The sequence below is a fragment of the Malaclemys terrapin genome, chromosome 4 (assembly GCF_027887155.1).
Source record: "Malaclemys terrapin pileata isolate rMalTer1 chromosome 4, rMalTer1.hap1, whole genome shotgun sequence".
NCBI classification, from domain to species: Eukaryota; Metazoa; Chordata; order Testudines; family Emydidae; genus Malaclemys; species Malaclemys terrapin.
The window spans coordinates 2270407-2281288 of NC_071508.1; the positions used below are offsets into that span (position 1 = coordinate 2270407).

The 10882-nt window shown below is 47.8% G+C and overlaps 1 protein-coding gene across 1 annotated transcript; it reads left to right on the top strand.

Moving 5' to 3' along the window:
- The first annotated feature begins 1649 nt into the window (after positions 1 to 1649).
- On the top strand, positions 1650 to 7849 carry LOC128835535 (serine protease 27-like). The gene is made up of 7 exons (XM_054025067.1): positions 1650 to 1761; positions 1950 to 2054; positions 3777 to 3809; positions 4065 to 4227; positions 4376 to 4647; positions 7100 to 7269; positions 7568 to 7849. The coding sequence occupies exons 1-7, from the start codon at positions 1650 to 1652 to the stop codon at positions 7847 to 7849; spliced, it is 1137 nt and encodes a 378-aa protein (XP_053881042.1).
- Positions 7850 to 10882: the final 3033 nt, after the last annotated feature.

The window sequence follows — 10882 nt, forward strand, 5'->3', positions numbered from 1 at the left end:
CTAGTGTAGACCAGGCCTAAGACAGGAAGGTCCAAGCTGCTGAAGTTTAACTCAAAATGTGTTTCTCCCAAGTGCATTTTGGTCATTTGAGTTAAATAATAGTAATCACCCTGATTATAGGTCAATACTAGCTCATTAATAATACCAGAAACATCTCTAGCGTGAGTTATCTTCAGTGCTCTACAAACCAGGTCACAAGCAATGAACCAGAGATCTTAGCTTCAAAACCACCAGAGAGAGAGTTACAGAATCTGGTGAAAAATAATACATGCAGAGATTGGTTTTTTTTTTCCCCCTGTCTCTAGCCCAGTCTCCCGGCTGGTTTAAGGGCAGGGGGCATGGTTGTTTAACCAAGAAAAACCTTTCACTGTCTGTCCGGGTGGGACAAACTCCAGCTGGTGGCTGATTCCACAGCTGTTGATTGCAGACTCTGGCCTATGCTGGGAGCGACCCACTCAGGCCAAGGCCATCAGGGCCATATTCTGATCCCCGTGATCCCAGTGAAAATCCAGAGCAACCACCACGGGAGCCAACGGATTTAGAAATTGGGGGATAGTGGGGTTTTGTGGGAGCAATGATAGGTGATGGATAGAAGACAGATGGCTGGTCAGCTGGCCCTACCACCCAGTCACCTATTACTATAGTAACCCTATTTCTGTAATAAAATCCCAGCCTTGATCATTCATGGGTGTCCATCAGGGGCCCCAGTCTTGGGCAGGGTCTGCGCGGTGCCCAGCATAATGGGAGGGGAGTGGGGTCTAGTGGTTAGACCGGGGGGTGGGGGCTGAGAGCCAGGACTCCTGGGTTCTCTCCCTGGCTCTGGGAGGGGAATGGGGTCAAGTGGTTAGAGTGGGGGGGGGAGCTGGGATCCAGGACTCCTGGGTTCTCTCCCCATGTCTGGGAGGGGAGTGGGGTCTAGTGGGTTAGAGCAGAGGGGGCTGGGAGCCAGGTCTCCTGGGTTCTATCCCAGCTCTGAGAGGAGAATGGGGGCTGGTGGGTTGGGGAGGAGGGGCGGGGAGCCAGGACTCCTGGGTTCTATCCTCATCTATGGGAGGGGAGTGGGGGCTAGTGAGTTAGAGCAGGGGGGGCGTTGGGAGCCAGGACTCTGGGTTCTCTCCCGGCTCTGGGAGGGGAGTGGGGGCTATTGGGTTAGAGCGGGGAGGGGGCTGGGAGCCAGGACTCCTGGGTTCTATCCCAGCTCTGGGATGGGAGTCGGGGCTAGTGGGTTAGAGCAGGGTGGGGGTGGTGCTAGGAGCCAGGACTCCTGGGTTCTATCCCAGCTCTGGGATGGGAGTCGGGGCTAGTGGGTTAGAGCAGGGTGGGGGTGGTGCTAGGAGCCAGGACTCCTCGGTTCTATCCCAGCTCTGGGATGGGAGTCGGGGCTAGTGGGTTAGAGCAGGGTGGGGGTGGTGCTAGGAGCCAGGACTCCTGGGTTCTACCACACACAGGTTGTAGCAACGCTTGGGATCCTCACCTGGAACGAGTTGGGCCGCTTTGTTCCCCGCCCTGCTCATCTGGGTATATAGGTTCCCCGAGCCCCAGAGGGCACCTGGCAGCTGTTCGTTGGCTCCCTCGCAGGAGAGGATCTGCTTGTACCCTTCAGGAGTGGCATGAGGGAGAGGCGAGGAGCTGCTCAGAGGGGATGGGTGATGGGCTGGGGGGCGCTGCAGCTCCTCGTCCTGGCCGGGCTGATGGGGACGGCTGCCAGCATGTCGGATCCCCACGGGAAAGGCTGCGATGAGATGGACTCGCACTCCAGAGGTGAGAGCCAGGACTCGGGGAGGGGGCTCTAAGGGGTCAGAGTGGGGCTGGGAGCCAGGACTCCTGGGTTCTCACCCTGGCTCTGGCAGAGGAGTGGGGTTTAGTGGTCAGAGCAGAGGGGGCTGGGAGCCAGGACTCCTGGGTTCTCTCCCCAGCCCTGACAGTGACTCACTACTGTCTGCCCTCAGCGTGTGGGTGTATGCCCGTCGCCTCTCCTCCTCGGAGCCTGGGCGTCAGCTCCATGCACGGAGAAGGCACTTGTGGGGCTGGGAAAGCCGAGGGCCCCGAACAGCGTCAGTCCCAGAGTCCAGCCTGAACCCCCTCCCCACCCCCTTGGCCTTACACTCTGCCTCCCCCCTCCTCCTCATTCGGTGCCTGAGGGCAGGGGAGTGGGTAGACCGGGCCTCAGACAGCTGCAGCTGCCCTGGGGCCCCCGGCCTCCCAGATTCGCTCCTGTGGAAGTTCAGACCAGGAAACCTCCAGTTCAACGTAGACCCACGTTGGGAAATCCGGGACCTGGCCCCTGCGAGGGTCTGTAGTAGATGAAACAAATGGATCCATCTAGCTTTGAATCCTGCCACCCCCGGCTCAGCCCCACGGGCCCTTCTCGTCCAGTATCCCGTCTGCAGCTCCTGTCACACTTGCTGGAAAGTGCGACCGTCCCTGCAGGAGGCAGCCGGGGGCCACCCCGCCCCATGGGGGAGTTTTAGGGTGACCAGATGTCCCGATTTTATAGGGACAGTCCTGATATTTGGGTCCATTTCTTATATAGGCTCCTATTACCCCCCTCCCCCATCCCGATTTTTTACATTTGCTGTCTGGACACCCTAGGGAGTTTGCTTCACACCCACATTAGCCAGTGGTTGTGTCACGCCCAGCCTTAAGAAGGCGGGTGTTCTTTCAGCTCTCAATGGCTTCTGATCAGAGAGCCAGTATGATTTAGGCCACTCCGTGCCTCAGTTTCCCCTCCTGCCCTTTGTCTCTCTTCTTTATTCAGACCGGAAGGTCTTTGGGGTGGGGACTGTCTCTCTCTCTCTCTTTGGGGCAGGGACTGTCTCTCTCTGTGTGTCTGGGCAGTGCCTGGCACAAGAGGAGCCCTGATCTCGGTCACGGAGTCTGTGCAGTGATCTCTGGGGTCTGTGAAGGCACCCGGCACAATGCAGGCCCTGATCTCGGTCAGGAGGGGTCTGTGTAGCACCTGGCTTGATGGGACCCTGATCTAACGGCTACTGTGAAACTAATTTATTGTGCCACTCTCCGTGGGAGATGAGTGCCGATGTCACATGTGGCACGAGGTAGATCCTGGGTAGCGAAAAACAAAGGGCGAAGCGAGGTGAATATGGCTGGGACTGACCAATGGCGATAAAGCTTAATGTAGAACTCAATTAACCCGCAGATCGCCCTGCTGCGGGACGCAACAGGGGTCACATGTTTTCCCAGGATTCTAGCCAAAATGCGGCATATCTGGAGGAAGGACAAATTTCCTACACACTTAAAGGGTCTAGGACAGTGTTTCTCAAACTGGGGGTCCTGACCCAAAAGGGGGTTGCAAGGCTATTGTAGGGGGGGCTTTGCAAGATCACAAAAATGTTATAGGGTTTCCATACGTCCAGGTTTCCCCGGACATGCCCTCTTTTTTTGGTCCTTGCTCGTCCTTTTCCCTTGCCTTCAGAGCTGGGTGGCCTAAGGGTGGCCTGGTATAGTTACTTAGCTCTGCAGGGATCTGCACTGAAAACTATGTCCAGTACCAAGAGTGTGGTGGGGGAAACATCACAACCTGAAATATTTTCAAAGGGGGGCCCAGGAAAAAAAGTTTGAGAACCTCTGACCTAGGACCCACCTATCGATTGGGCTACAAACTTCATGCCTGAGAGGAGACGCTTGTGTCAAACTCGGGAAGGCTGGGGAGAAATTTTGCCCATGGTCTGATCCCAGTTGGCAGGGAGGGGGCAGGATACTGGGCTAGATGGGCCCACGGGTCTGATCTCTCTTACCTTCTCTCTGATCTCTTTCAGTTCCCAGCACCCACATGACCCGGTCCAATAGAGGTGAGTTTCTGGTCCCTCCCTCCCCATTGGTAACACACAGCTGGGGTTACCCAGGCAACTGGCTCCTGGCAGCCAATTAGAGTGGGGCTCTGTCTGGTTCTGTGGTGGGGGACAGATCCTGCCAGGGCCCAACATGTGGCTGGTTCGAGACCTGCCTGGGGCGGGTAGGGGATGACCTCCAGATGTCCCTAGCTGTTTTCTGGGCTTTGGCAATCCCCCCAGGCTGTCTGAGCATCCCCCCCTCCTTCTCCCCAGTATGTGGCCGCCCCAGAGCTCAGTACCGGAACGTGGGGGGTGAGGATTCGATGGAAGGTGAGTGGCCCTGGCAGGCGAGTCTGCTCTGGTACAACAAACATCTGTGCGGGGGATCCCTCATCTCCAACCAGTGGGTGGTGACGGCAGCTCATTGCTTCCAACGGTGAGTGTCAACGTCCCTTGATCCCGACCCGCAGCCCCCTGCTGTCCCAGTCCTGGGCTCCTCCCACCCCCAGCGCTGCTGGTGCCCCTCAATCCCAGCCCACAGCCCCCCCCCCACCCTCTTTTCTGACTCCTCTCTCTGCTCTCAGGAGTATGAACACCTCCAACTACATGGTGCTGCTGGGAGTCAACAAGTTGGCCAACAGTCAACCTCACAAGCTGTCCTTGGGTGTGAGACGCATCATCCGCCACCCGAAATACTCAGGGGAATCTTCCAGCGGGGACATAGCCTTGGTGGAGCTGGAGAGACCCATCCAATTCACCGATTATATCCTCCCCATCTGCCTCCCAGCTGCCTCTGTCCAGTTCCCAGCAGGCATGAAATGCTGGGTGACGGGCTGGGGCAACATCCAGGAAGGAGGTAAGTGTCTTTGGGAGCTGGGATCATGGCATTGGGGCAGAGAGACTAGGAAAGCGGTGGGTTCAAGGAGTGGGTGGGAGTCAGCAGTTGGGTGATGGACGCAGAGGAAGGGGTGGTTATTTAGCGGGTTCGGGATTTGGGATTTCTTTTCCCGAGATGATTCATGATGGGAAATGGTCTATGAAGAAGAACTTTGTGGGGGGATTCGAAAAGGGGGAAACCAGGGAACCGATAAACAAAATCGGATCCCAAGAAACAAAACAGAAACCGATGAATGCAATTGATAAAGAAAACCTAACAACGAAACATAATAAATGAACAACTTAGAAACAAAACCCAATAAACAATAAAAGGAGCACAATTAACAAAACATAATAAACGATTAACAGCACATGATAAATGAAACTGATAAACAAACCTGAGAAATGAGCAAATGAATACAACAAACAAAACCAATAAGCAAAACCTGATTAGTGATCAAAGAAACATGACAAAGGAAACCCAATAAACCATACCTGATCAGTAAAACACCATCAACAATAAATGAAGCACAAGAAACAAAACAGGATAAAAGTGGAAGGTGATAGAAGGAAACCCAATAAGCAAAACCCAACCAATGATAAGTGGCATGCGATAAATGAGAACCAAACAACAACACATGAAATACAATAAACAGTAAATGAAATAAGATAAACAAACCACAGTAAACTACAAATGTAACAAGATAAATGACAAATGAAATAAAATAAATGAAACATGTTCAACAATAAATGAAACATAATGAACAAAGAAATGAAAATGCAAGCCCAAGAAATGAAACCTGATAAACAAAACACCAACCCCAATAAACAATGCCCAATAAATGAAACATGAAAACTAATAATGGAAAAACAAAACCCGATAAAAAATATCTTGGTAGAATTTGATTATTTTTTTTTTATAATTTCAACAGATTTGTTTGTATGCATTTTTTTCCTATTTTTATCAATGTAAATTTTACAAAATTATGAGTTTTAATCATCTTTTTATTTTTATCAATTTAAATTTTCAGTTGTGGGAAATTATGGGGAGCCATCAGACAACAGGGTGCATCAGACAATAATTATTTAATGACTGTAGACATTGATTTCAAAAAGTGAAAGCTTTATAACCGCTAAACACAAATTGTCAAAATCACATGTCAAAATATACAAAGTAAATATCCTTAAATCAAACTCTTATAAGTTCTCAAGCAGCATTTTTCTTACTTTGGCTATGTGTAAATTTCTGTTACGATCAATGGAAATATTTTTTCATCAGTTTGTGTGTATGTGTACGGTGAAACCTGATGTTTACCAACATTTACTCATACAAATCTAATCCTTCCAAGTCTACTGACAACAGAAACATGAAACCTGATCAACAAGATTCAATAAATGTAACATGAAACCCAATAAACAATGCCGATAATGGAAAAGTGAAACCCAGTAAACAATATCCAATAATGGCAACGTGAAACCTGATGAATAATACCCGATAATAGAAACTGATAAACAATACCCAATAACAGAAATGCGAAACCCAGTGAATAATACCTGATAAATGTCACATTAAACCCAATAAATGATATCGATAATTGAAATAAAAAACCCAATGAACAATATCCAATAATAGCAACACGAAATCTGATGAATAATACCCAATAATGGAAACCAATAAACAATACCCAATAGCGGAAATATGAAACCCAATGAACAATACCCAATAAATGCAACGTGAAACCCAATAACCAATACCAATCATGGAAACCAATAAACAATAACTGATAACAGAAATGTGAAACCTGACAAATAATACCCTATCATGACAACATAAAACCCAATAAACTATACCCAATAAATAATACATGAAACAACCCAAAACTCAAGAAACAAAATCCCTTAAATGAAATGTCAGACATGAAAAACCCCAGTAAAGCAAACTTGACAAGCAAAACACAAAAACAGATAAATGAAACCAGAAACCTGGTAAATGAAACCCACTACTCAAGAAAGGACAACTGATAAGCCAAACTGAAAACCTAATCCATGAAACCCAACCAAAGAAACAATAGCCAATAAATGAAACCCAACAACCAATGAAAACCAAACCTCCCAAAACAGAGCCTGATCATTTGAAATCGACCTCCCTCCCCACCAAAAAAAGGTTAAACAAATCTTGGGTGATGAAAACTTAAACCTGTTAAACAGCAATTCAAATGATGAATGTCCACCGTTGAGTACAGAGAGATTCCCCTCGACTGAACAAGGCCCATCACAGGTACACAAATGTTCCCATGGGGAACATGGACAATTGCTCTGGACGAGAGGGGAAATTCTCTGATCTCCCCCCATCCTCCACTCCCTTTGGAATCGATGGCTCTGCTTCAAAGCCATCTGGGCCCCTCACCGTTTTCTCTGGCTCTCCTTCCCAGAGGACCTGCCAGCTCCGCAGACCCTCCAGAAGCTTCAGGTGCCCATTATAGACCAGAAGACCTGCAGGTATCTCTACAACATGGCGCTAGGGGAGAAGTTCCCACCCAAGGCCATCCAGAATGACATGATGTGTGCCGGGTATGCTGAGGGCATGAAGGATACATGCAAGGTGAGCACCCCCCAGCCAGGGAAGGTGGAGTCCTGACACCCTCCCTGGGTCAGGCCATGGGCCCATCTAGCCCTGTATCCTGCCCCCTCCCTGCTGTCCCAGCTCAGATCCATGGGCCCATCTAGCCCGGTATCCCGCCCCTTCTCTGCTACCCTGGACCAGCCCATCTAGCCGGGTGTTCCAATTAGCCTGATTCCCTCCAGCACGAGGCAGCGCTGCTCACACGCACACAAGGCCCCGATTCCCAGCACCGCTCTCACACCCCTTCCGACGCCCTGTCTCTACCTCCGCCGCACAGGGGGACTCCGGTGGCCCGCTGGTCTGCAAGGCCTCCAAGGAGTGGCTGCTGGCCGGGATCATCAGCTGGGGCGAAGGCTGTGCCATCAAGAACCGCCCCGGGGTCTACATCCGCCTCACCTCCTATGAGGCCTGGATCCACAACCACATCCCTGACATCGAGTTTGTGCCAGAGGAGAAGGGGAGGAACGTGTTCGGGAACACCGGGGCTGGCTGGGCCGGGAGGACCAGCATGACCACCTGGCTGCCGCTGCTCATCGGGCTTCTCCTCATGGAGGTCTAGAAAGGGCTACCGGGTGGGAGGGGCGGCTGGGCCGTCTCCCCTCCTGGCCCCAGGCTGGAAGTGGGGGTGGGATCTGCCGGTGCCACCTGTTCTGCTGGTACAGCCCCCCAGAGGGCACCACCCCATGCACAGATCTCCTGGGGAGGGCATGCACCCCCGTCTTGCTCGCTGACACCCATGGAGGGACGGGGCAGTGTGAGCAAACTCAGCATCTGTCTGCCTGTCCTCCTGCAGCCATCCACAGCCCAACTTTCTCATCTGTCTGATCCAAGTCTTATTTTTTGATCTGTCTGTCTCCAGAGTCACTGACTTTCTGTCTGTTGGCCTCTCTACCCCCTGCTCTGTCTGTCTGCATACGCCCATACACACGCCTCCAGCCATTCATCCCTAATCTCCATATACCCCATCTAATCTAATCTAACCTATCCATCTCGCTGTAACAGGGTCTGCAACCACCTCTCGCGAGCGCCCCCTCTGGTTGGGTGTGTCTGCGTTCTTTCAGTTCTGGTGACCCCCTTTGGTGGTTCTCAGGTGTTTTTTTCAACGAGTCAGCCCTCCAACTGAGTCACACACACTGTCAGCATGTGAACCAGAACAGACCCCTTCCAGGGCATATCTCAGTACTCCTCTGGTGGTGTCTCTCTAGCCCTCCCGGGGCTCAATCTTTAAGTATTCCTGGCCCTGGTATGGGGTCATATCCCCAGGGCTTCCTCCCTGGAGACACTATCTTCCTGTGGCCTCCAGCTGGGCTCAGTCCTTACTTAGACCCAGCAGCCAGCCAGGAGCTCCTTCATTGCTCCCCTGGTCCCTGCTAGCAAACTGTCTTTGGCTCAGTCCTAGCAGCCAGCCAGGAGTCTCTCCCTCCTCTGGTCCCTGCCCCCACTTAGCTGTCTGTGGTCCTGCTGCTCTTCCAGCCAGGCACGCTGACCTTTCTTCTCCAGCTCCAAGCAGCAACTGACTGCTAGTGCTCCTCTATTCTGCAGCTCCTTTTACATGGCCCCCCTGGTCCCTGATTAGCTGTTCTAGCAGCCCCTATGATAGGTTGCTTCCTCACAACCATTCTAGGCCACTTGGAGGACCTCTCCACTGCTCCTTTCTTGGGATGGGTGTGGCAGGACCCTGAGGCCTCCAGCAGGGGCCTTTGGGACTAGTCCACCCCATCACTATCTATCTATCTATCTATCTATCTCCATGCACCCCCTCTAGCAATCAATCAATCAATCAATCAATCAATCCCTATGCACCCCATGTATCTATCTATCCATCCATCCTCATCCACCCCCTCTATTATCCCCATACACCTCTCCATCCATCCATTCATCCATTCCTATACATGCCCCTCTATCTATCTATCTATCCATACATCCCCATACACCCCATCCATCTATCTATCTACCCCCATACACCCCATCTATCTATCTATCTATCTATCTATCTATCTATCTATCTATCTATCTATCTATCTCCCCTACCAAGACAGAGATCTGACAATATAAACCCAGTGTAGATGAGATTCCATATTTTTTATTTTTTGGAAGGGCTTTTGGTATTTTTTGGTAGTTTTTTATTCCCCTCCCCCCCTCCGCCCCCCACCCCCCAAAAAAAAGTATCAGTAGCGATAAATGAAAAAACCTGCCCTGGATAATTTAAAATCAGTGGCTGATTCATACTGCCGCCACTAGGCTAAGATAAAAACCAGTCAGCCTACCGAGACTTGGCCTAGGAAAGTAGAATTGGATACACTTGTCAATCCACAGGAGAGTTGAGGTGGGTGAGAAATGAGATCCGCTCCAATTAGATGGAAAAATTTCTGATGGAATATTTTTCGGTTGGGAAATGCCGATTCATTGATATCTAAATATTCCATGAGGACAGGTCAATTTCAAGGAAATTTCATTTCAAAATAAAAAGGCTAAGCATCTCAATTTTTCATTTCAAAAATTGTATTTCACTTTGAAATGGATTTGATTTTCTATTCTGTTATAAAGAATAGGCTAGAAAATAAAATTTAAAAATATAAAAGTGGAAATAATATACAGTAAAATACAGTAGAAAATCAAGAGATGAAAAGACAAGAAAAGACGAAATGTTCTGATTTTTCATTTTGAAAGGACTTTTTATTTTGAAATTGATTTGATCTTCTATTCTATTATAAATAATCATGGAATTGAATAGACTCTAACATAAAATAAAATACAAGATCAAGAAATGAAAAGTCAAACCACATTTGAAACATTTTGATCAGGTTAAAATATTCCAATTTTAATTTCAAAGTGATTTGAAATATATGAATATAGTCGTCTATAAAATAAAATTCAAAATATAAAAATGAACTACAAAATAAAACGTAAGGTCAAGAAATTAAATATATTAATAATATAGTGGACTATAAAATAAAATAAAAAATATAAAATGAAATACAAAATAATATGCAAGATCAAGAAAAGCAAAGTTGAAATTGAAATTAAATATTGCAATTCTTCCTTTTGAAATGTATTTTACTTTATATTCTATTATAAATTGAGTAGACTAGAATAGAAACTCTCTCTCTCTATATATATATGAAATAATACAAAATAAAATACAGGATGAAAAAATGACAAGAAAAGTGAAGTTGAAATTGAAATGAAACTTTATGATACTTTTTAAAAAAAATTATCATGCTTTATAGTCTACATAGGAGAGAATATAAGATACTATACCACATACACATACACACTGTTTCTCTTGATCTTGTATTTTATTTTAAAATAAAGAAATGAAAAGAAAAGTTGACATCAGAATGGAACATTTTGATCAGATTGAAAAGTTCTGACTTTTCATTTCAAAAAGTGGAAATCAAAACAAAAATCTTTGGATCAGAACAATACGTTCCATTTTTTTAAAATTTTGAAAAGACTTTTCAGTTTGAAATTTATTTTTATGATACATTATAGAAAAGAAAAACATAATATGAAAAGAGCAAGAAAATAAACTGAAATTTAAAAAAAATCACATTCAAAATGTTGTTTTCTGGAAACTTAAACTGTTGGG